This window comes from Scyliorhinus canicula, chromosome 3 (assembly GCF_902713615.1).
Source record: "Scyliorhinus canicula chromosome 3, sScyCan1.1, whole genome shotgun sequence".
NCBI classification, from domain to species: Eukaryota; Metazoa; Chordata; class Chondrichthyes; order Carcharhiniformes; family Scyliorhinidae; genus Scyliorhinus; species Scyliorhinus canicula.
In genome coordinates, this window is record NC_052148.1 from 124,458,552 (window position 1) to 124,485,552 (window position 27,001).

The 27,001-nt window shown below is 47.3% G+C and overlaps 1 protein-coding gene across 2 annotated transcripts in view; it reads left to right on the top strand.

Moving 5' to 3' along the window:
* The window catches only part of cnga1b (cyclic nucleotide gated channel subunit alpha 1b), a 99,124-nt gene that overhangs the window by 36,018 nt on the left and 36,105 nt on the right, over nt 1-27,001 (top strand). For both annotated transcript variants that reach the window (XM_038791244.1, XM_038791245.1), the window contains exons 2-6: nt 6,299-6,428; nt 9,815-9,877; nt 11,339-11,386; nt 11,482-11,673; nt 16,798-16,905. In XM_038791244.1, coding sequence (XP_038647172.1) covers nt 6,325-6,428; nt 9,815-9,877; nt 11,339-11,386; nt 11,482-11,673; nt 16,798-16,905 — 515 coding nt within the window. In that variant the 5' untranslated portion in view covers nt 6,299-6,324. The remainder of the gene's footprint in view (nt 1-6,298; nt 6,429-9,814; nt 9,878-11,338; nt 11,387-11,481; nt 11,674-16,797; nt 16,906-27,001) is intronic.

Below are 27,001 nucleotides of genomic sequence, written 5' to 3' on the forward strand. Positions count from 1 at the left end.
GATTCTCCAACCCTGAAGGGCGTCGGAGAATTCTGCCCAATGTTCCAGACACCACCATCACCATCTCTGAGGTGGCGGCACAGTCAGGAGGGAGTTGCCCTGGGTTGAACATAACTTGGGAGAAGTACTGAGGGTGGCAAAAGAGTGGGAAACTTTAATATCCATCAACTAGAGTGGCTCGATATTACCACCACAGACAGCTGGCTGGGTCCTGAAGGACATAGCTGCTTGACTGGGTCTGCGGCTGGTGGTATGGGAACCAACAAGAGGGAAACTCATACTTGACCTCATCCTCCTCAACCTGCCTGCTGCAGATGCATTTTCCCATGATAGTATCGGTAGGAGTGATTTCATAGATTTCATAGAATTTACAGTGCAGAAGGAGGCCATTCAGCCCATCGAGTCTGCACCGGCCCTTGGAAACAGCACCCTACTTAAGCCCACACCCCCACCCTATCTCCTTAACCCAGTAACCCCACCCAACATTGTTTTGGACACTAAGGGCAATTAAGCATGGCCAATCTGCCTAACCTGCACACCTTTAGACTGTGGGAATAAACCAGAGCACCTGGAGGAAACCCACACAGACACAGAGAGAACATTCAGACTCTGCACAGACATTGACCCAGCCAGGAATCGAACCTGGGACCCTGGAGCTAAGAAGCAACAGTCTAGCAACTCAATGAGCATCCATGAGGGCCAAGGTTTCCATGAGGTGCTGGGAGCCATCAACAGCAGTGGAATTGAACTCAGCCACGATCTGTAATCTTTTGGCCAGCATATCCCCCACTCTACCTTTACTACCAAGCCAGGGGATCAACCCTAGTTCAATGAAGAATGCAGGAGGGCATACCAGGCATTCTTAACTATGAGAGGCCGTTTTACGACGGTGTCAATAGGTCCCCAGGATCAGTGATCCTGCGCCAGCACGGCACTGGAGCAAATCCCACAGCTCCAGCTGCCAATACAGATTTTGGAAAGGAGTAAAAGCAACAGGGTTGTTGTGATGGGAGACTTTAACTTCCCCAATATTGATTGGGACTCAGTGCCAGGGGCTTGGACGGGGCAGAGTTTGTAAGGAGCATCCAGGATGGCTTCTTAAAACAATATGTAGACAATCCAACTAGGGAAGGGGATGTACTGGACCTGGTATTGGGGAATGAGCCCGGCCAGATTGTAGAAGTTTCAGTCGGGGAGCATTTAAGGAACAGTGACCATAATTCAGTAAGTTTTAAAGTGCTGCTGTGGTCCTCGGGTGTATGTGCTAAATTGGGGGAAGGCTAATTATAACAATATTAGATGGGAACTGAAGAACATAGATTGGGGCGGATGTTTGAGGATAAATCAACATCTGACATGTGGGAGGCTTTTGAATGTCAGTTAAAAGGAATTCAGGACCGGCATGTTCTTGAGAGGAAGAAGGATAAATATGGCAAATTTCGGGAACCTTGGATAACGAGAGATATTGTAGGCCTCGTCAAAAAGAAAAAGGAGGCATTTGTCAGAGCTAGAAAGCTGGGAACAGACAAAGCCTGTGTGGAATATAAGGACAGTAGGAAGGAACTTAAGCAAGGAGTCAGGAGGGCTAAAAGGGGTCACGAAAAGTAATTGGCAAATAGGGCCAGGAAAGTCCCAAGGCTTTTTACACGTACATAAAGAGCAAGAGGGTAGTCAGGGAAAAGGTTGGCCCACTGAAGGACAGGGGAGGGAATCTATGTGTGAAGCCAGAGGAAATGGGCGAGGTACTAAATGAATACTTTGCATCAGTATTCACCAAAGAGAAGGAATTGGTGGATGTTGAGTCTGGAGAAGGGTGTGTAGATAGCCTGGGTCACATTGAGATCCAAAAAGATGAGGTGTTGGGCGTCTTGAAAATATTAAGATGGATAAGTCCCCAGGGCCTGATGGGACCTACCCCAGAATACTGAAGAAGGCAAGAGAGGAAATTGCTGAGGCCTTGACAGAAATCTTTATATCCTCACTGTCTTCAGGTGATGTCCCGGAGGACCGGAGAATAGCCAATGCTGTTCCTTTGTTTAAGAAGGGTAGCAAGGCTAATCCAGGGAACTACAGGCCGGTGAGCCTTAAGTTAGTGATAGGGAAATTACTGGAGCGAATTCTTCGAGACAGGATCTACTCCAATTTGGCAGCAAGTGGTTGTATTAGCGACAGGCAGCACGGTTTTGTGAAGGGGAGGTCATGTCTCATTAACTTGATAGAGTTTTTCAAGGAGGTCACAAAGATGATTGATGCAGGTAGTGCCGTGGATGTTGTCTATATGGACTTCAGTAAGGCCTTTGACAAGGTCCCTGATGGCAGACTGGTACAAAAGATGAGGTCACATGGGATCAGAGGTGAGCTGGCAAGATGGATACAGAACTGGCTAGGTCATAGAAGGCAGAGAGTAGCAATGGAAGGGTGCTTTTCTGATTGGAGGGCTGTGACCTTTCTGTTCGTAGTACATATAAATGATTTGGAGGAAAATGTAACTGGTCTGATTAGTAAGTTTGCAGACAACACAAAGGTGGGTGGAATTGCGGATAGCGGCGAGAACTGTCAGAGGATACAGCAGGATTTAGATTGTTTGGAGACTTGGGCGGAGAGATGGCAGATGGAGTTTAATCCGGACAAATGTGAGGTAATGCATTTTGGAAGGTCTAATACAGGTAGGGAATATACAGTGAATGGTAGAACCCTCTAGAGTATTGACAGTCAGAGAGATCTAGGAGTACATGTCCACAGGTCACTGAAAGGGGCAACACAGGTGGAGAAGGTAGTCAAGAAGGCATACGGCATGCTTGCCTTCATTGGCCGGAGCATTGAGTATAAAAATTGGCAAGTCATGTTGCAGCTGTATAGAACCTTAGTTAGGCCACACTTGGAGTATGGTGTTCAATTGTTGTCGCCACACTACCAGAAGAATGTGGAGGCTTTAGAGAGAGATTTACCAGGATGTTGCCTGGTATGGAGGGCATTAGCTATGAGGAGAGGTTGAATAAACTTGGTTTGTTCTCACTGGAATGAAGGAGGTTGAGGGGGCGACCTGATAGAGGTCTACAAAATTATGAGGGGCATAGACAGAGTGGATAGTCAAAGACTTTTTCCCAGGGTAGAGGGGTCAATTAATAGGTTTAAGATGCGAGGGCAAGGTTTAGAGGAGATGTACGAGGTAAGTTTTTTACACAGAGGGTAGTGGGTGCCTGGAACTCACTGCCGGAGGGGGTGGTGGAAGCAGGGACAATAGTGATGTTTAAGGGGCATCTTGACAAATACATGAATAGGATGGGAATATAGGGATACGGATCCTGGAAGTGTAGAGGATTTTAGTTTGGACTGGCAGCATAGTCGGCGCAGGCTTGGAGGGCCGAAGGGCCTGTTCCTGTGCTGTTCCTTTTCAATGTTCTTTGTTCTTTGATATTGGAGTGAAACGGGCGCCACGGGTCTGTGCATGCGCGCTGCGGCCGGCGCGAATTCGCGCATGCGCGTTACGACTGCCGTGAATTTGCGCATGCGCACTAGTTGCCTTCTCCGCGCTTGCCCTGATGCAACATGGCGGAGAGCTACAGGGGTCCGGCGCGGAGTAAAATAGGCCCCCACCAGGAGAAGCTGGCCCGCCGATCATTAGGCCCCGATCGCGGGCCAGGCCACGGTAGAGGCGCCCCGCGGGGTCGGATCCCCATTCCCCCCACCAGGCCGCTCCCCACAGAATGAACGGCGAGGACCCATTAGGTAGGACCGCACGTGAATGGTGCCGGCGGCACCAGGCCTATCTCGGCGGCCACTCGGCCCATCGCGCGCGGAGAATTACCAGCGAGGCCGCGTAGGGAGGCCCCTGGCAGGTGCTGCACCGACCACACTGGCTTCAATGGTGCTGATTCTTTGGTCACCGGAGAACCGGCGGACCGGCGGCGGTCCGGCGTCGCGTGAATCACGCCATCCCCGGCGATTCTCTGACCCGGCCTGGGCTCGGAGAATCCCGTCCGAGGTGTCAGGACTACTTGTCTGCCGAAAAGCATAAGCAGCAAGTAATAGGCAGAGTTAAGAAAATTCCACAACCAACAGATCAGATCTAAGGTCTCCAGTCCTGCCATATCCAGTCATGAATGGTCGTGGGCAATTAAACAATTCGCTGGAGAAGAACGCTCCATGAATATCCCCATCCTCAATGATGGAGGGGCCCAACACATCAGTGTAAAAGATAAAGCTGAAGCAATTGCAAGCTCCTTCAGCCAGAATTGCCAAGTGGATGATCCATCTCGGTCTCTTCTGGGGTCCTCAGCATCACAGATGCCAGTCTTTGATCAATTCAATTCACTCCATGTGATATGAAGAAACGGCTGAAGACACTAGATACTGCAAAGGCTATGGGCTATGACAATATTCTGGCAATAGTACTTAAGACATGTGCTCCAGAACTTGCTGCCCCCCTAGCCAAGCTGTTCCAGTATGCAACAGCATTGGCATCTGCCTGACAATGTGGAGAACTGCCCACGTATATCTTGTACATAAAAAGCAGGACAAATTACTGTCCCATCAATCTACTCTCCATCATTAGTAGTGATGGAAGAGGTCATCAACAATCCTACCAAGTGGCACTTTCTTTGCAATAACTTTGCATTAATGCTCAGTTTTAGGATCTGCCAGGGTCACTCAGCCTCTGACCTCATTTCAGCCTTCTTCAAACATGGACAAAAGAACTAAATTCCAGAAGTGAGGCGAGAGTGACTGCCATTGACATCAAGGCAACATTTGACCGACTGGGGCATCAAGGAGCCCGAGCAAAACTGTAGTCAATGGGAATCAGTGGGGAAACTCTCCACTGGTTAGGGTCTTACCTGGCACAAAGGACGATGGTTGTGGTAGTTGAAGGTCAATTGTCTCAATTCCAGGGCACCGCTGCAGGAGTTCTTCAGGTACTGTCCTAGGCCCAACCGTCTTCAGCTGCTTCAACAATGACAATGACCTTTCTTCCATCACAACGTCAGAGTGGGGATGTTTGCTAATGACTGTACAATGTGCAGTACCCATTGCAACTACTCACATATTGAAGCAGTCCCTGTCTAAATGCAGCAAGAGCTGGACAATATCCAGGCTTGGGCTGAAAAGTGGCAAGTAACCTTTGCACCACGCAAGTGCCAGGCAATGACCATCTCCAACAAAGAGATAATCTAATCATCTCAACATTCAATTGCCATCACTGATGACCCCATTAGAAACATCCTAGAGGTTACCATTGTCCAGAAACTGAACTGGACTAGCCATGTATATACTGTGGCTAGAAGAGCTTGTCAAAGACTAGGAATTATGTGGCGAGTAACTCACCTTCTGAATCTGCAAAGGCTGTTTACCATCTACAAGGCACAATTCAGGAGTGTAATTGAATACTAAACACTCAAAAGCTCAACCCCCATCCAGAACAAAGCAGCCCAACTAATTGGTACCCCTTCCACAAACGTTCACTCCCTCCACCAGTGATTAACAGTGGCAGCAGTGTTCTACCAGATGCCTAAGACCCCTTAGGCTGCACCTTTCAAACCAGCAATCATTACCATCTCGAAGTACAAGAGCAATACCACCTGGAAGTTCCTTTCCAAGATGCTCACATACTCACCATCTTGGCTTGGAAATATATTGCTGTTCCTTCACTGTCGCTGGGTCAAAATTCTAGAACTTCCTCCCTAATCATAATAATAATCATTGTGTCACAAGTAGGCTTACATTAACACTGCAATTAAGTTACTGTGACAATCCTCTACATTCTGGGGCCTCTTCGGGTACTCAGAGGGAGAATTCAGAATGTCTAATCCACCTAACAGCACGTCTTTTGGGACGAAACCGGAGCACCAGGAAGAAACCCACATAGACACGGGGAGAACGTACAGACTCCACACAGACAGTGACACAAGTCAGGAATCGAACCCGGGTTCCTGGTGCTGTGAAGCAACAGTGCTAATCACTGTGCTACTGTGCTGCCCCAGCCCTGTGAGTGTACCTACACCATATGGACTGCAGTGCTTCAAGAAAGCAGCTCACCACCACCTTCTCAAAGAAAACGAGGAATGGGCAACAATTGGTGGCCTAGCTAGAGATGCTCACATCTCCTAAATGAATAAAAAAAGATTATCCTTGGCTCATTTACTTCTTTCTGAAAATGCTTCACTTGCATTGTAGAAAAATTCGAATGAAGAACTCTTATTTACATACCTTAATAGTTTATGCAACAATAACATATGTGCCAATTGTAAAAGATACATTTTGAAGCTGTAACTGTCTCTTAATTTGCCTTGTTCCTTTCCAGGGTTGGGAATCACCTTAGTCATCAAGATGGCAGCTCTGATTAATACACACCAGAGCTACCTACGCATTCCCCGAGGGGCTATCCATCCTGCAGAAGATGAGATAGAGCAGATGGAGAATGGAGAAAGGAGGTACGACTGAATATTGAAAGTTGAGATATCTTCTTGTATCAGGAATATTGTTATTTCAGAGAAGTTTCATTATGAAACGTACATTACATAAAAGGTTCTGTCAAATGAAAGAATGGCTCTCTTTATACACTTGGCTATGCAATTCTGAAGAAAAATGCACACTTCCACTAATTTTGTACAATACATTATTTTGATATCTTTTTCAGGTATTATCTCTAAGTGATAAAAGCATGATGAAAGTTTGTTTCTTTAAAGTCATTATTGTCTGTCCATCTATCATTGAAAAGTAAAAAATGAAGTAAGAACTCTTGCCTGGAAAATACATCTGACACCCGAGATTGAATGAAAATGAAAATCGCTTATTGTCACGAGTAGGCTTCAATGCAGTTACTGTGAAAAGCACCTAGTCGCCACATTCCGGCGCCTGTCCGGGGAGGCTGGTATGGGAATCGAACCATGCTGCTGGCCTGCCTTGGTCTGCTTTAAAAGCCAGCGATTTAGCCCAGTGAGCTAAACCAGCCCAGTGAGCTAAACCAACCAGGTGTTGCACACATGCCAGCTAGATAGAACCAGCAGACCTTGTAAAATCTATCCACATGTTCCTGGGCCAAAGACGCACAAAGCCTTTGTTCCTTAGTTAATCATATAATATCTTCCTCCAAGGCTGAGAGATTCGTTAAATAAATCATCTTTACAATCACAAGTAGGCTTACATTTACACTGCAGTGAAGTTACTGTGAAAAGCCCCTGGGCACCACATTCTGGCATCTGTTCGGGTACACTGAGGGAGAATTCAGAATGTCCAATTCACCGACCGAGCACGTCTTTTGGGACCTGTGGGAGGAAACCGGAGCACCCGGAGGAATCCCACGCAGACACAGGGAGAAAGTGCAGACTCTCACAGACGGTGACCCAAGCCGCAAATCGAACCTGGGACCCTGGTGCTGTGAAGCCATAGTGCTAACTACTGTGCTACCGTGATGCCAAGTTAACATCCTTGCAATGCTGGACTCCTCTACCCAATGGTGTTCTTTGCGCCCCTCCCCCACCCTCTCTCTGTGATGTTAGCATCCGCTAACCAACTGCTTTCCAACTCAAAGGAGCCTGATGGCCAATTTGATTGGTTATTGGGTGGGTAATCTATCGTTTCTGGGGGCAATGTCGCATGGATCTTGAATCCACCAAAATGCATCAATAATGATTTACAACCCTACTCCATATAAATAAGATGCCCTCCCATGCATGATCTGCTGAGCATTAGCACTGAAGGGTTTGAATGGGAAGAATCCAGCCACTGAAGGGTTTGAATGGGAAGAATCCAGCCACTGAGGGTGTAGCCTGTGTATATACAGGGCCTGTGCTCTTTAGATTTAGATATTGTTTAACCAGCAAATAAACTTGCCCAAGGAGTTTATCAAATATATTTCGATTTCTGCCTTCAGAAGCTGTGAAAGAACATGGCCACCCATGTAAATAGTCAGCTACAATTAGGTTTAATGACAGCTGGACAGATAATAATAATCTTTATTAGTGTCACAAGTAGGCTTTCATTAACACTGCATTGAAGTGACAGTATACTGTATACAGTGTAAATCTGGACTCAGATTTTCAGTTCCTAGGAGATATTGGTCCATTTCTAGAAACTGATAGCTAGTCATAAACTATAAGATATGTATTGGGGAAAAGCATAAAATACATCAGTTCTAAATAACTAACTACATGATTTTTCAGTTGAATACATTATCAGTCTGGCAATCAATATGTACATCTGACTGTTTGTCTAAATGTATTTAATTTTTAAGATAAATTCTGTGCTGAATAAAACCACTAGCTTTATATAATGGCCACTGAGGAAGTGTATTACTCTTTTATAATAGTATGTGTCACACTAATAGAATAGCTGAACCTCTGTAAAGTATTACATTTTCTATGTATGGTACTCACTTCTTATTTGGGCATCACCTGTCTCTGACATTCAATCACACCTGCTGTTGTACTCTCTGCTGTTACGTGGGGCTGGATTATATGCCCAGTGTAAATGTCAGAGATGAGCTCGCCTTTGTTTGGCCAGCTTGACCCACTTTAAATCTTTGGATGCTGGTCCTTTAATCAGTGTAAGGCAGGACTTCTATCCTGTTCCAGGGGGAAATCCCACCAGAAATACCTGCTGGCCAATCGGAGAGGCTGTCGGCCTTGCATCACACCAGGCTTGGTGGCCAGTGCCAATATTGCAGGAGGCTACATGCTGGACGCAGACCTCTCTCTCCACCCATTAAATTGGAACGTCAGAGGGATGAGGCCCTTTATTGGGAATTAATTGTCCACTTAAAAATCTCAGATGGGCCATGAGTCGGCAGCCCACGTGACGCCTCACCCACCTCCTGCAAAATGGTGGTGGGCTTGAGTATGTGGGCCAGCGATGTGGACACCCCTGATGACATGATGCCTTAATTTACCTGTCTACCACCCGTTTTCCTGCTCATGGGTGGCACATAAAATTCAGCCCATACAGTTTCATGAGCTCTTGATGCTGTGGATGGTCATTCCCAGACCAAGAGCATCATAAATACACCCTGGGCGGGATCCTCCGACCCCCCGCCGGGTCGGAGAATCACCGGGGGATGGCGTGAATCCCGCCCCCGCCGGCTGCCGACTTCTCCGGCGTCAGAGATTTGGCGAGGGCGGGAATCGTGCCGGTCGGCGAGCTCCCCACCAGCAATTCTACAGCCGCGATGGGTCGAAGTCCCGACTGTTCTATGCAGGTCCCGCCGGTGCAAATTGGAGTAGGTCCCTTACTGGCGAGACCTGGCGGCGCGGGCGGGCTCCGGGGTCCTCAGGGGGGCGCAGGGCAATCCGAGGGGTGCCCCACGGTGGCCTGACCCACGATCGGGACCCACCGATCTGCGGGCAGACCTCTGGTGTGGGGGCACTCTATTCCACCGCGCTGGCCGTGTAAATCTGCGATGGCCGGCCGCAGGTGAAACCCCCCCGCGCATGCGCAGGGATGACGTCAGCAGCCACACCATTTCTGCCCGCCCTGCCGATTCCCAGAGAATCCCGCCTAATTGGATTTATTTCAGATTTCCAGCGTCCACAATATTTTACATTTGTCTATTGGGAATCCAATTTGTCCTGAATTTCATTGAGCAACAGCACAGAAAGTTAAGGGTCACAGTCAATCTTACCAAAGTATGATCTCTGCCATCCAAAACTTAATTTCATAACATAATCACTCGCTTCAAATTATCTTGTTGTGGGCTAGCCAATATTCATACATACAGATTAGGTTGTTTCAGATCAACATGCTCAAGAGAATGTTCTCCATTACCGAATTGTAAAGTTTGTTTTAAATTAACTTTATTTCTAACCATTATGCTGTTGCTTAGGAACCAGACCCTTGCTGATGACATGCAGATATATAACATTAACAACAGCAATAACAATGATGAGTAAGTATAAAGTTAGATTTCTAAAACAGAATAACAGTTTGCCATTGTGCATTTAATACAATTTACGAAAATACATGAATGTCAGATTTGGCTCTCTTGTCTCTGAGATGAAAGGTTTTGAACCCAAACTTCACTTCAGGTACTTCAGTATGTAACCTATACCAAAACTTTGGTTCAGTACTGAGCGAGGGCAGCATTATCAGAGTTCTTTTGGATAATATATTAACCCTGTCTAGGGTAGCATGGTGGCACAGTGGTTAGCATTGCTGCCTACGGCGCTGAGGACCCGGGTTCGAATCCCGGCCCTGGGTCACTGTCCGTGTGGAGTTTGCACATTCTCCCCATGCCTGCGTGGGTTTCGCCCCCACAACCCAAAGATGTGCAGGGTAGGTGGATTGGCCACGTTAAATTGACACTTAATTGGAAAAAATAATTGGGTACTCTAAATTTATTTTTTTTAAAAACCCTGTCTGCTCTCTCACATACATGCAAGATCATAGAAGTAACTTATCATCGATGTACATTGTAACTTGACATAGAATCCCTACAGTGAAGAAGGAGGCCATTTGGCCCATCGGGTCTGCACCGACCCTCTGAAAGAGCATACTACCTAGGCCCGCTTCCTACCCCTGGGGAGGAGTTGGCGTAGCGGTACTGTCCTTGAACTATTAATCCAGAGATTCAGGGTAATGCTCTGGGGACCTGGGTTCAAATCCCGCCAGGGCAGTTGGGGGAATTTGAATTCAATAAAAATCTGGAAGTAAACGTCTAATGATGACCATAAAACCATTGCCAATTGTCGTAAAAACCCATCTGGTTCACTAATATCCTTTAGGCCTACATGTGACTCCAGACCCACAGCAATGTGGCTGATAATGCCCTCAGGGATGAGCAGTAAATGCTGGCCTAACCAGTGAATGAATAAAGAAAAAATAATTCCTGCAACCCCACAACTCTCCCTTACCTTTGGACTCTAAGGGACAATTTAGCATGGACAATCCACCTACCCTGCACACCTTTGGACTGCGGGAGGAAACGCACCCGTAGGAAACCTATGCAGATACAGGGAGAATGTGCAAACTCCACAGTCACCTGGCATTGTGAGGCAGCAGTGCTAACCACCGTGCCGCCGATCCTACGGCACTATTTCCGAAGAGTAGGAAATTTTCTTCTGGTGCTATGACCAATAATTATCCCTCTGGTAATTTTCATTACTTACTGTGGGAGCTAGCTGTACACAAATTGACATTTCAATTGCGACTACAGCCCAGAAATACATAATTGGTTGTAAAATGCTTAGAAATGTCATGAAATCATGAAAGAGCCTGTATAAATGTAAGTTTTTCTTATAAACTTGATGAGAAACATTGCAGTTTTGTGAATTTGGGCACAGATAAACTTTTGATATAATTTGAAATGAGATTATGACAAGATGAATGATAAAAACATCTTCTTTCTTAGCGAGAAAGAAAAAAATAAAGAAAAAAAGAGCAAAAAAGAAAAAAAGGGGTAAGTGGAAAATAACTCATTACTTTTTTATTTATTTAAACAACCTTTATTTCTCTCCTTCCTATACAAGTGCTTAATTTCAACCTGTTTTACAGTAAATCTGATGGCAAAAAAGGAGAAAAGAAAAAGGATAAAGATAAGAAAAAAGATAAAGACAAGAATAAAGAAAAGGCAGGAGAAAAAGATAAGGATGAGAAGAAAGATGAAAAAAACGACGAGAAGAAAGATGAGAAGAAAGATGAGAAGAAAGATGACATCAAAGATGATGTAAAGGAAATTTTGGAAAAGTAAGTGTGTTTACCTTTTAGCTCATTAGAGTTTGGCAGTATTTGTATGGATATGGAAACATAGTTCATAGCAACCACCTGTTTTTCATAGAACTTAAGACAGACACTGCAAGAAAAGCAATGGTGATTCATTACCAAAATACTTAATAGTGTAGTTTTTTACAATAAGGCATCCCTTTAAATCTCACAATCACAAAATCAGTAAGCAAACTTAAGAACTACTGTAAGTTGAAACATCAACTCATTTAAAGCAGAAAAGCATTAGAGAAACAAGAATGAGTTAGACTTATCTCCTGAGCACTGATGCTAGGCACAATTTAGAAGAAGGCATTGCCTTTTAAGGGTGGCAGACGTTTTCTTTTGCAAAGTGGTTGGCGCAGATATTGCCTCAAAATGCTGTGGGGGACACCTGATACATATTGCTTTAAAAGTGACCGCTAATCCTGAACCTTTACACTTCTGGGTCATTCCAGGGTCATACGGCGAATCTCTATGGTGTGTTATAATCTGTTGCCTGCCAATGTATAAAACTTGTGACCGATGCATTATTCGGAGGGAAGAGATCTTCATCATGTTTACTGGGAGAGCCAAGCAAGTGAGCAAGACGCTTTGGGATAATCCCTGGCTTTCCAAATATGGCACTATTGATTGTATATGTGGCAATAAAGGCACCTTTGGGGCATCTCAGGGCTTTTGTGAAATGGAAGGGCTATCACCTACTTAATGTACAGCTCATGTGAATTATCAGAAACAGACTTTCAAGATTTGTGACGGAATTCTGAAAGTTGTCAAGATTCCTACATATTCTAGAATTCTCAGGTGCCAAGGCTTTTTACCCACACCACCACCTCCACCCTAGCCTCCGCAAGACTGGATGGCAGTGGAGGATATAGGATATCCATTCAAGATTTGGCTGATGACGCCAATGAGACATTCTCAAACCCCTGCTGAGGAAAGCCAACCATGGCAGGGGCCACCACCAAAAGGATGATGGGATGATCTGCTAAAGACGAACTTTGGTATCTGGACTGGTCTGCAGGTTCTCTGCAGTATTCACCAGTTTGAGTGTCCATAATTGTTGTTGTTCCTCGGGGTGAGAATTTTAAGGAAGATAACTTGGAAGAACACTGTGAAACATCAAAGCAGGAGTCCAATACCAATTCTGATGATGAACCTGAAGAGCCACAGGCCCATTTGGAGGAGCTGGCAAGGCAAAGGTCTCTTGGAGCAATGGGTACCAGGGAAGCACTGATCCAGAGAAATTTCCAATAGGGTGCCACAGACCTCATGGAAAATCCCTACTGAGGCAAGCAAGAGCATTAACCAACACCTCATTGCATCCTCTGGTGCCCTACCGCTTTCCCATCATAATCATTCAAACATTCAGGGAGGGAATTTCAGTTAGTTGCAGGCCTATATGACACCAACACATCTAGAGGGAAGCACCAATTCAAAAAAGTGTACTTACTCAACAGTACACTCATGTTACACAAATATATATCACCTGTGGTGGCCTTTTAGTGCTAATGAATATTTTCTCATTTTTATTTCTGACTGCTGAACCTTGGTAGTCCCTATTTCTGGGGTTGTGCTGAAAGCAGGCTGCTGGCTCTGATACCCGTTGGTGTGGATGCCTCTGTCGGTCGATCTCTGATTACTCGAGGGCATGAGGGTCCAGACAGTGGGCGGGACTCCTGCACAGTGACAGGAGCCTCCACCATCGCTGCAGGATCCTGAGGCACTCGTGGGACTGGCAGAGGGATGGAGAAGATGCAGTCACATACATACATAGCACCAGATGAATTAGGAGCAGGGGAAGGCCATTCAGGCCCTTGGGTCCGCTCCGTCATTCAATAAGATCATGGCTGATTGTGGCTTCAAATCCCCATTCTTCCTGTACCCAATAACCTTTGACACTTAAGAATAATATTTATGAAATGTGCATGGCACCATTGGTTCCCCTCTATCTGTCCCTATCATTTTACACACCCCAACCGTGTGTCAGGACTGCATTTGGCACTACATCCATTAGTGTACCAAACTTTGACACATCAGACAGATACCTTCCAGCACTATCAAACGTATAGCCTCCCATAGATGTTGCTCCAATTAGCAGGTGTCTTCCTTACTCACTCTTACAGTATGTAAAAAAGAATTTAATCTCTTCTGCTTATGTAGTCAGAACCTGTGTATGACCGCACGGCTGCTGACCATGACCACCATTTCCATCTCTGCCTTCTTGGCAAATTGGGGACCTTGTCTCTTGCCATCTCACTGGAGGAGAATCTTCTGATGCTCCCAGAGAGTCTGGGGGAGGGTGCACAGGGAGACATCCGTGAGCCAACCTGGCTCACGGCACCACAGCTTTGGCTAGTGGTGGGCCTTTCAGGTTTCCAAGTACTGACTGAGCTCCTCGGCAGCAAATGGCTTGATAAGGCAGAAATATCAACATCAGAGGCTAGGGGCCAGATTTAGGTGGCGTTGGGGCAATGTCAGAGTCCTTTAAAGATGGCAGATGGGACCCAGATGCGGAAACTTGACTCCATTTCCAACAGATCCCGTTTCTAGCAGCAGGGAAAGGAGGTGGGCATGAATCACACAGGTGGGAAACTCAAACTCAAACTCAGTAGGACCGTTTGAAACTAGTGCTGAATTCAAATGACTCCATTTTTGCAGTTCCAAATGCCTTAACCTGTATTGTTTGTGACTGCAGTCACACATTTATGAAGTAAATGCTCTTGAAGGGTGTCAGTTCAAGTGCCAGGATCCGAAGTTAATTAAATCCCTAACCATTTAAACATGAAAATGACCATCTGCAGCAAGAGAAAAGTTAACCATCTCCTCGTGACATTCAGGACAGGATTCACCGACCAGTCCAGTGCATGATTTTTGGCGGGGGAGGCGGTGCGCCAGCGGGATCTACTGGTCTCGCTGCTGTCAACGCGATTTCCAGCTTACAACGCCCCTCGCCGCCAGGAAACCCGTACACATGTGTGGTAGCGTAATTTCCCACCGGCATAAACAGCCGGTAAATCCTGCCCTCAATATCATTACAATCTCTAAATCCCCACTGTCAATGTGGTTGGATTGCAGGGATGGGGAATATAGATTGGTTGAGAATGAGGGGGTTTGAAGACTGTAGTCTAGAGGACCTAACAGCATTTAGAACAATGGGGACAATGAGGGCTTTCTAACTAGCCCAAATCAACACTCGCCCACCCACCCTGGCCACCACCAATCTGCTTCTGGGATTGGTGGGCCTGACTGGACCCGGCCACTGCCTTTCTGAAGTGAAAATTACATGTGACAGGCCGTTTGGTGGGTTTACCAATCAGAACATTTCCCAGCTTGAGCTTCCCACCTTGATAGTGAAAATCCAGTCTAGTATCTTGCCTGCTCCTGACTCCAGGCCTGCTTTGGGCCTCTAATGGGACACCTTTCTCATTGGCCAACCTAATTTGGGAGGAACTGCATCAGGAGTTTCTAACATTCGCTTCACCATTTGGCTGCAATGCTGTTGTATTGGAATAATTAAACTTTGCATTTTCCACTTGTGCCTGCACGATTTTTAAAAACAAATTAAGCTCCCCATGTACATTTATAATTTAGCATGAATTTCCCATGCTTCTCCTTGCTGTTATATTTTTTGATTTTCTGACCTTTCCTTATTATTCCTTTTCTGTTATTCTTTTAGGATCAATGCATGAACAAGCAAAAATGTAATCTCTATTATGTCTTGTTAAGGGTTATCATAACTACTCATATATTTCTATTTTTAAAATAAATTTAGAGTACCCAATTCATTTTTTACACTTAAGGGGCCATTTAGCGTAGCCAATGCACCTAGCCTGCACATCTTTGGGTTGTGGGCGCAAAACCCACGCAAACACGGGGAGAATGTTCAAACTCCACACGGACAGTGACCCAGAGCCGGGATCGAACCTGAGACGTCGGCACCGTGAGGCTGCAGTGCTAACCACTGCGCCACTGTGCTGCCCTTACTCACTCAAAATAATTTTTTTAACTGATTATTATAGTAACAGTAAAGCATAATTTACTGACAACTTTTACCAACTCCCATAAAAGAAAACCATGGCCAGAATTTCACACTCCTCCCCAACCCAACGCCTGACGTGTTTTAGACAGAGCGTGAAATTGCAGGGGCAAGCCCACCCTCCCAGCCCTCGCAGTGATTTTTACGCTAGGGCAGGCAAGCCCTCAGATGGGAAGTTACACTTGCCCCTATTGAGACCCTTAAGAGTGTCCAATTAATGGTTAATTAAGGACCATTTCCCACCCAGCCTCAATATTGAGGCTGGCGAGCGAATTGAAGATCCATGGAGCAAGGCCAGAAATAATCCAGGTTAGATCCTGGGCGGGAAGGTCTGCCTCCATCAGAAGTCCCTTTCTGACTGGGGGTTCCCCCACCTGAACACAGTGACCTCCAGACCTCCCTCCCACACGGAACACCCATCCCCCCTCACATACCCCTAGGTCCTCCCTACGCGACCTGGCCTGGGACCCTGACATTTAAGCTTTTCTTGCATTCTGGACTTGGTCTCAGGCCTTCTGGTGAAGTTCTTTGTCCGGCCAGCACAGCACTGTTGCTGCAGTGACTGGATAACTGCTGGCCAATCAGGTTGATCAGTAGCTCTCCAAGGTGGGGCCTCCACATGAGTGAGAGGGCGAGGTCCCTCCTACTGCCAATCAATGCTCATTTGAGTGTAAAATATCAGAGCGTCAACCAGAGTTGGCCAAGTCCTGCCAATCTAACATTTCAGGCCCACGGATTTGATCTGTCATGAATATATTTTCACTGAAATAGTAATTTTGGAGATTTCCAGGTAATTAAGATTCTCACTTCCATTGCAAACAGAGGATATTGAAGCAATCTGACAGTATGAACTGTCCATTCATTTTGATGCCTATGGTTGACAAATGTTGGAGATGTTGGACAGTTGTCACTTGAGAGTGCTGCCATGAAAATGTATTATTTTGAGGAAATATTATGTTCAATGCAACTTTCCTCTTTCAAATCACATCTTTTTTATATGGTCAGGTATGTTCATGCATATTATGTTAAAGAGATTGTTTTTATTTCTGTTCTGTACACTTTGTGTTCAGGTTCGAGAAGATGATTCCCATTCTTGACCCAGCAGGGAACTTGTACTACAACTGGCTCCTGATAATTACAATGCCTGTAATGTACAACTGGACAATGGTCATAGCTAGGTAGGACGATCAAAATAAATTGTCAAATGACATAGTATGAATGTTATGGTGACATGGTGGAGTATTTAATGGTGATTATGGGCTGGATTCTCCCAACTTACCCACCGCAAGAACATCACGGGCGAGGCCTCTCGTAATATTTGCAACACTCGAAACTCGTGAGATTTTGTTGAATCCCAGGGCGTACCTGGGAGACACCGCAGGGCGCTGTTTAGTAGTGGTCCACAGAAACGTGGACCAGGTGTAACAGCACCTAGGTAAGTCTCCCAAGCCACTAGAGACCCCCGGTATCGGGCTCTGGGCAGGCTGGTATCCTGGTGCCATTTGTGGACCAGTACTAAACAGCGCCCTGCGATGTCTCCCAGGCACGGCCTGGGATTCAACGAAATCTCATGAGTTTCAAGTGTTGCAAATATTGCGAGAGGCCTCAATGGCCTTGTCACGTCATCAAGTCCGGCTTTCTGATACAGTGAATGAGAGTGCAGGAAATTATAGGTGTTTTCTATTTGAGGACAAAATTATCCAGCTTTTGTTCACTGAGGCAGATAACTCAATTATTATCCTTAGTGATACAGGGGTGACGCAGTCGTGGATGATAGCCAATGACTTGACCTTCCCCCCCCCCAAACTAAGTTATTAGTTCTGGGAATCGATGGAGCTATTTACCCAGCCTCTATATAAAGTTAATTTAATACGTGTCTTAGTTAGCGGTCCTGTAATTGTCGGTGTTATTTCTAATTTGCCGATTGACAGCGTAGGTTTCTCATTAGGAAATAACTTGTCTGGGGATAAGATATTGCTATATTGGTTTGGGGAAAGCCCATTGAGGGTGACATGAAAGAGCACCCGACGTTCCGTAAACCTGCTGTTAGAAATAATAGGCCGGATTGTCCGTTTCTGCGACTAAGTGTTGACACCAGCAGAGAATCCGTGGACTTCTACGACAGGAAAATCGGCACCGGCACCGATTCCGCTACCAGTGAGGGGCCAGCACCTGCACCACATGGAACACCATCGAATCCCATGACAAACGGTGCGGGATTCACCGGGTCCATGATGGACACTTGCAGGGTTGACAAGCTTCAGCCGCGCATAAATTACACACCCCAGACACAGATTTATCAAAGCTGAAAAGATGGGACAAATTGTGCTGGAGCGCCCATACAACTAATGGGTCGGCTGGGGCCGGAGGGCATCCAGGGGGCACTAGGTTTAAAGCAGACTGTCAGCGGTGATGTGTTGGGTATGCTGGGTCTGCGAGGACTGCGTTTACCATAGCAGTGAGAGAGACAGGCTTCCAACAAGGGGCAGCACGGTAGCATTGTGGATAGCACAATGGCTTCACAGCTCCAGGGTCCCAGGTTCGATTCCGGCTTGGGTCACTGTCTGTGCGGAGTCTGCACATCCTCCTCGTGTGTGCGTGGGTTTCCTCCAGGTGATCCGGTTTCCTCCCACAGTCCAAAGATGTGCAGGTTAGGTGGATTGGCCATGATAAATTGTCCTTAGTGTCCAAAATTGCCCTTAGTGTTGGGTGGGGTTACTGGGTTATTGGGATAGGGGGAGGTGTTGACCTTGGGTAGGGTGCTCTTTCCAAGAGCCGGTGCAGACTCGATGGCCTCCTTCTGCACTGTAAATTCTATGAAAACACTTGGAGAAATGCAACTCTATTTTATTGAACTACCAACTGTTGAACATACTTAGACTGTGGGTTGACACTATGCTGAGTTGACTGGAGACCTGAGGCTAACCTGACCAGACGATCTTACTACCACATGGTGGATGTTCGTGTTGTTGCTCACAGGCTCTGGCTGTCTCAGAGGCTGCATCCCCCAGAGAGCAGGAAAACTAGTGCCCTCTGGCTTTATAGTGGCCGTGTCCTGTCTGGGGATTGGCTGTTGTGTTCTGTGTGTTCATTGGTCACCCTGTGTGTCCATCAATGTCTGTCTGTACACCATCATATACCTGTGTGTATATTATGACAAGCGGCAAGCTACCCCCCACTACTCTCCCCGGCCTTGACAGGAGCCTACCGGCCAGTGGCATGACGATCAGCGAAGTATGGCGGTGCTGGACACTGACCATCTTTCTCTCAGCAGTCACCACGCCAGGTTAACGATTGTTGAGAGCACACGTGGGCTACGCCGTCAGAAACTCGGCCATTGGAGGTGGAGAATCATGGGTGGGCCCACTAATTTTTTTTTTTTTTTTAGAACAGTACAGCACAGAACAGGCCCTTCGGCCCTCGATGTTGTGCCGAGCAATGATCACCCTACTTAAACCCACGTAACCCGTATACCCGTAACCCAACAATCCCTCCATTAACCTTACACTACGGGCAATTTAGCATGGCCAATCCACCTAACCCGCACATCTTTGGACTGTGGGAGGAAACCCACGCACACACGAGGAGGACGTGCAGACTCCACACAGACAGTGACCCAGCCGGGAACCGAACCTGGGACCCTGGAGCTGTGAAGCATTGATGCTAACCACCATGCTACCGTGAGGCTCCAAATGATATGCAAACGGTGATTAGAATACATGAGGCATGCATCGCATTGACGCCGTTTGTGAGGTGATGGAGCATCGCAATTTTGGCATCGGGATCTATTCTCTGTCCGATTGCATGCCTCGATTTCGGCTAACAGAGAATCTCCCCCAAGGTTTTTAATAAAACTGTGTTCAGAAACGAAGCTTGCTATTTCAAAATTGACCTTGGAACATAAGGCTGAAAAGTAAATGTCAATGGAAGTAAGAGACAAATTAAAGCTGCTTGAATTTTATAAGCAGGAAAAGCGTGAACAAGATGAGACAAAGCAACCGTATTCAAAATTAATGATGAAAGAGAGCGGAAAAGCTGAATCCAGCTGACAATATAGCATTGTGAGGGAGCATACATGTTCTTTAAGACCTCAAAATGAAAAAGTAATCGCTTTTGATATAGTGGAGTTAAACACAGCTGTACTGCATTGGGAGTACGAGAAACAAATTCAGAACATTTATCAATTAAATAAAAAGGAATATGAAGCTTTCTAAGCCGAACATTGGCATAACCGGAATGAAATTCTTAATGCATCGGCAGAAGAATGAACTGCCTACACAAATTAAAGCTGTGTTAAATCTGCATTGCCTGGAAAAGAAAACTAAAGAGTTAAATCATGCAAAGAAATTGAAGTTAGAAAGTATCCTGAAATTAAACATGAACAGGCGAATTCTATTGTCATGAAGGATGATTCTGTGTTTGGCTGATTGTAATATTTTTCAAAGACTTGGACATTAAAAGACATGCAGGGAAGAAAATGGAGATCAGGAGTTAAAAACTGAACATAGTGGTTCCGAGTTTGTTGTAAAAAGTGAAAATCCTGATGACAACTTACTGTCTGGCTTTCAGGAAGAACAAAGGAAATTGCTGAATGCAGAGGGCGAGAAGCAATATGTCATGGGATTTCTCCTCAAATCCCAATTAATAGCCACCAGTATCCAGAAGTCATATGGTTTTCTGACAACCAGCAATGTTGGCCGGGATTCTCCCCTACCCGGCGGGGCGGGGGGTCCCGGCGTAACGGAGTGGCAAGGAATTCTCCACACCTTTAGTGGCCAGGCCCACGCCGGAGCGGTTGGCGCCCCGCTGACCGGCGCCACGGCTGGTCGAAAGGCCTTCGCCAGTCGGCGTGAGTCCACGCATGCACAGGAGTGTCAGCGGCCGCTGACGTCACACCGGCGCATGCACGGTAGGGGGGGTCTCTTCCACCTCCGCCATGGTGGAGGCCGTGGCGGTAGCGGTAGAAAAGGAGTGCTCCCACAGCACAGGTCCGCCCGCCGATCGGTGGGCCCCGATCGCAGGCCAGGCCACCGGGGGCACCCCCCCGGGGTCAGATCGCCCCCAGTACCCCGGGACCCGCTCCCGCCGCCTGCTCCTGCCGGCACCAGAAGTGGTTTAAACCATGTCGGTGGGAGAGGCCTGACAGCGGCGGGACTTCGGCCCATTGCGGGCCGGAGAATCGCCGCGGGGGCCAGCCGACCTGCACGGCGCAATTCCCGCCCCCGCCGATTCCCGGGGGGTCGGAGAATTCCGCCCGTTGTTCTTGACGAAAGTTTACCACCTGACCAAACAAATGGTAAAACCTTTGGATCCCTCATGAATGCTAATCCAGGGTTCTGACTGAAAAAGTCCAACAGAAGTTTTAAAAGCAACGTGAAGTGTGCAAAACCCAGGTGCTAGATTATACAAACCACAAGCCTGGTGTTCTGAGAAAAATGTGAAACCAAGACTGAAAGGCTGTTGGCGTGGAGTCTGATGCTGCAGCAATTACACTGAAAATTGTTCATAATGAGAGTCAAAATAATTTGATTGCAGACGTTCTGTTGAAAGTTTAAGAACAAGGGGCAGCAACATCTTAAAGCTCCAAAACCTAGGACTTCTGCAACTGGATCCTGGACTTCCTGACCCATAGACCACAATCAATAAGGATAAACAACAACACCTCCGCTATGATAGTCCTCAATACAGAGGCCCCGCAAGGCTGCGTACTTAGCCGCATACTATACTCCTTGTACACACACGACTGCGTGGCAAAATTTGGCTCCAACTCCAACTACAATTTGGCTGATGGCACAACCATAGTGGGTCGAATCTCGAACACCAATGAGCCAGAATACAGGAGGGAGTTAGAGAACCTCATGGCGTGGTGTAACAACAACAATCTCACCCTCAACGGCATCAAAGCTAAGGAGCTGGTCATTGATTTCAGGAAGTGAAGTGTCATCCACGCCCCCGTCTGCATGAATGGTGCCGAGGTGGCGATGGTTGACAGCTTCAAATTCCTACACCAACAATCTGTCCTGGTCCATCCATGTCAATCCAATGACCAAGAAAGCACAACAGTGCCGATACTTCCTCAGGAAACTAAGGAAATTCGGCACGTCCATATTAACTCTTGGCCAATATTTATAGATGCACCATAGAAAACCCTATCTGGCTGCGTCACAGCCTGGTATGGCAACTGCTCTGCCCAAGACCATAAGAAACTACAGAGAGTCATGAACAGAGCCCAGTCGATTATGCGAATCTGCCTCCCATCCATTGATTCTGTCTACACCTCACGTTGCCTTGGGAAAGTATAACCAAAGAACCCCTCCCAGGTTATTCTCTCTTCCAACCTCTTCCATCGGGTGGGAGATATAATAGTCAGAGAACACGAACTAACAGTTTCAAAAACAGCTTCTTCCCAGCTGTTACCAGAGTTCTGAATGACCCTCTTATGGGCTGAACTGATCTCTCCACACATCTTCTCTAATGGGTGGTACTACGCTCCGTATGCTTCTTCCGATGTCTGTGTCTATGTATTTACATTGTGTATTTATGTATGCCCTATGTTTTTCATGTATGAAACGATTTGTCTGAACTGTGCGCAGAACAATACTTTACTGTACCTCGAAACACGTGACAATAAATCCAAGTCACATTAAAGCCAGATTATAAGATTTATAAGATTGTAAAATGATACTGTAATTATGTAACAAAGCTTGTCTTGTAAATGCAATTCATTGTTGTTCGCACCTGTTCAGAGTGCGTATGTTGGTAAGAATATTCAACTGTAGAACTGCGATACATATTCAGCTGTGGGCCGACACTATACTGATCTGACTGGTGACCTTGTAGTAGTCTGACCAGACTTACTGGCTACCGCATGGTGTTTGCACTGGCTAGCTCGTGGACTCCGACTGTCTCAGTAGATGGGTCCCGAGAGAGCGGGAAACCTAGTGCCCTCTGGCTTTATAGTGGTAGTGTCCTGTCTGGTGATTGGCTGAACTGTGTTGTATGCTTACTGGTCATCCTATGTGTCAATCACTGCCTGTCTGCATCTCATTATATACATGAGTGGATATTATGACATCTTCCCCCCCTTTTTGTTTAGCGAAATAAATACTGAGGTATGTATACGTATATTATATATACCAGGGGTGGGCAAACTACGGCCCGTGGGCCGCATGCCGCCCGCCAAAGGTCTTTATGCGGCCCACCAAGATCAAGTCATAAAAAAAATTTTAAAAAATTTTTTAAAAAATTTTATTTTTTAATTTTAAGGTTGATGGGGGGGGGGGGCTGTTGGGTTACTGGTATAGGGTGGATACGTTGACTTGAGTAGGGTGATCATTGCTCGGCACAACATGTGTTTCATGTGAAGTTTCTACTTTAAAATATTAATTAATAAAAATTAATTGCTTTTTTTTCTTTAAACTGAGTTACTTTGTTTTTCAAATAAATGTGTTTCATGTAAAGTTTCTACTTTAAAATATTAATTAATAAAAATTAATTGCTTTTTTTCCTTTAAAAACCTTTTATTTTGGCTATTTTAAATATTAATTATTTTACTTAATATACTATGCGGCCCTTTAAAATTGTGAATTTCTGAATGTGGCCCTTGCACGGAAAAGTTTGCCCACCCCTGATATATACATATGCCTGACTATATACAAACGGTGCTTGAACAAACGTATATACATGGGAAGGTGTCAATAGTGCAGATACATGGCAAACGAAGCAATATTTACAAAGGTTAAATTGATGAATTCAGTCACAATATTTACAAAAGTTCCGTCTACAGATTCAGTCTTTGTGGTGGGCGATGAATTCTTGTCAATAGCCGCAGAGGTGGATCAGGAGCCGCCTGCACGTGGATAGGTGGGATCGCTGCCATCGCGGTGGTCGCGGGGGCCGGCAGGATCGCTGGCAAATCGGTGGCCTCGTGGCAGGGTATGTCCGGAGGAAGTATGATGGCCGGCGGAGCACCGTGGTCAGGTGGTGGGCGTGGAACTCTTTGCAGTGCCCATCTGTTGCACCGTAGCAGGGAGCCATCAGCCATGCGGACAAGGAAAGACCTTGGGGCAACTTGTTTGACAACAACAGCTGTGGCTGACCAGCCGCCCTCAGGCAACTGGACATGAACATGATCGGCTGGAGCCAGCTCAGGTAGATCCGTGGCACGAGCATCATATGTGGCCTTCTGTTGGGCCCGGGACTGCGGCATTTTTTGTAAAACCATGAGGTCGTCAAGGTCTGGAACAAGGATGGCCGGAACTGTGGTCCTCAGAGTGCAATTCATGAGCATCTGCGCTGGAGACAACCCAGTGGACAGTGGGGTTGCCCTGTATGCCAGCAGCGCCAGGTTGAAGTCGGAGCCTGATTCTGCAGCTTTGGACAGCAACCACTCTCGGCTTTCCCGTTTTATTGCGGGTAGTGAAGACTGGAGGTAACGTGACGGAAGTTGTAGGACTGTGCAAAATCAGACCATTCCTGGCTGTAAAAGCATGGACCGTTGTCGCTCATTACCGTGAGCGGTATCCAGTGCCTGGCGAACGTTTCTTTGCATGCTTTGATTACCGCCTTCAACGTGAGGTCGGACGGTTTCACCACTTCAGGGTAACTGGAGAAGTAGTCGACCAGGACATAGTCACGCCCCTTGGCCTGGAAAAGGTCTACACCTACTTTGGACCATGGAGAGGTCACGATCTTGTGCTGTTGCAGTGTTTCCTTGGGTTGAGCCGGTTGAAACTTCTGACAGGTGGGGCAGTCGAGGACCGTGTTGGCAAAGTCCTGGTTAATGCCCGGCCAATAAACCGCCTCCCGAGCTCTGCGTTGGCATTTCTCGACTCCAAGGTGACCCTCATGGAGTTGACCCAGTGATGGAACCATCAGTTCAGCGAACACGTGTAGTTGGATCTGAACAGAGGCTTTAATACACTTACAATAGAGCCAGCCTATTCGTCGTTGAACTTCAGGTGAACTGGCAGGCTGGCTCTAAGGCACTGATCTTTATACATCAGTCCCAGGGGGAGGAGTCCTGGGCGGAGCCAAGGGAGGAGCCCAGTACAAACTCTCGCGTACTCTCAGAGCGACTCCCCCGGTGGTCGGATAGTGCAACTGCACTTACAATGGGTAGATAACGAACATATATACATGGAGTGATATTGGCAACTATATATAGTGTGAATCACATTCACCACATTCACCCCCTGTTAAAAAAAATCAAGTTCGGCGGGGGTGATGGCTCAAAGAGTTAGTCTGTCCGGTGGACGAATTGTCCGTTTTGATCTGCGGAGCACCGGGGTTGCAGCCTCTTGCGGTGGCTGGGCGGGCGTCGAGGTCTTGGGTACGGTTGCCAGCTCCAGGGCGAGTCTTGTCCGAGCCTCATACACCTCCTGGTCGAATGGAGACTGGGGGCGCGGGGGGCGGGCTGGTGCTGGCGCTCGGGACTGGTGGGGTGAGCTCGCAGAATCGGGGGCGCAAGGGGGCGGCCGCATAGGGAACGGGGAAAGGAGTTCCTCGGTGGGGGTAGATGGGGGGCTGGATCCAGCGGGTGCCAGGCCCCGGAGGGATACTGTGTCCTGGCGACCGTCTGGGAACACAACAAATGCGTACTGTGGGTTGGAATGAAGCAGGCGCACCTTTTCAACAATGGGGTCGGTCTTGTGCGCCCTGACGTGCTTCCTCAGGAGGACCGGGCCTGGTGTCCTCAGCCACGCCGGAAGTAAGACCCCTGTGGTAGTGCCCCTGTAAAAAATGAAGAGCCGCTCGTGGGGGGTTTGGTTGGTAGCTGTACACAGGAGGGATCTAATTGCGTGGAGCGCGTCAGGGAGGACTTCCTGCCATTGGGAAACTTGGAGCTTCCTGGACCTGAGGGTCAGTAGGACGGTCTTCCAGACCGTCGCGTTCTCCCTCTCCACCTGTCCGTTCCACCTGGGGTTGTAACTGGTAGTCCTGCTCGAGGCGATGCCCTTGTCGAGCAGGTACTGACGCAGCTCGTCACTCATAAAGGACGCACCCCGGTCGCTGTGCATGTAGCTGGGGAAACCGAACAGGGTGAAGACACTATGCAGGGCCCTAATGACTGTGTGGGAGGTCATATCGGGGGATGGGATGGCGAAGGGGAATCGGGAGAACTCGTCAATAATGTTAAGGAAGTAAATGTTTTTTTAGTGGAGGGGAGTGGCCCTTTGAAATCGATCGCAAGGCGTTCAAAGGGCCTAGAAGCCTTGACCAGGTGGGTCCTGTCTGGTCTATAGAAGTGCGGTTTGCACTCCGCACAGATCAGGCAGTCCCTGGTGACCGCTTTTACCTCCTCGTTGGAGAAAGACAGGCTTCGGTCTCTGATGCAGTGGGCGAGCCGGGTGACCCCTGGGTGGCAGAGGTCATCGTGGATGGCCTTTAGACTGCCGATTTGCGCGCTGGCTTATGTCCCGCGGGATAGGGCATCCGAGGGCTCGTTGAGCTTCCCCGGTCGATATTTGATATCGTAATTGTAGGTGGAGAGTTCAATCCTCCACCGAAGAATTTTGTCATTTTTAATTTTGCCCCTTTGCGAGTTGTCGAACATGAATGCGGCTGACCGTTGGTCGGTAATGAGGGTGAACCTACTACCTGCGAGGTAGTGCCTCCAGTGTCGGATACCCTCCATGATGGCTTGCGCTTCCTTCCCGACTGAGGAGTGTCGGAGTTCTGAAGCGGATAGGGTATGGGAGAAAAATGCAACGGGCCGCCCTGCTTGGTTTAAAGTGGCTGCTAGCGCTACCTCTGAGGCGTGGCTCTCAACCTGAAAAGGATTCATCCACCACCCGCATGGCTGCCTTGGCGATGTCGTCCTTGATGCAGCCAAAGGCCTGGCGCGCCTCAGCAGACAGGGGAAATAGTGTGGCCTTGAAGAGTGGGCAAGGCTTTGTCCGCATATTGGGGGACCCACTGGGCGTAGTACGAAAAGAGCCCCAAGCACCGTTTGAGGGCCTTGGGGCCATGGGGGAGGGGGAGTTCTAAGAGGGGGTTCGTTCTCCACGATGTAGCCGAGGATGGCTAGTCTGTTTGTGCAGAACATGCATTTCTCCTTGTTATATGTAAGGTTTAATTTTTGGGCCGTCTGGAGAAAACGGTGGAGGTTGGCGTCGTGGTTCTGCTGGTCATGGCCGCAGATGGTAACATTATCCAGATACGGAAACGTAGCCCACAGCCCGTACTGGTCTACCATTCATAAGAACATAAGAACATAAGAACTAGGAGCAGGAGTAGGCCATCTGGCCCCTCGAGCCTGCTCCGCCATTCAAT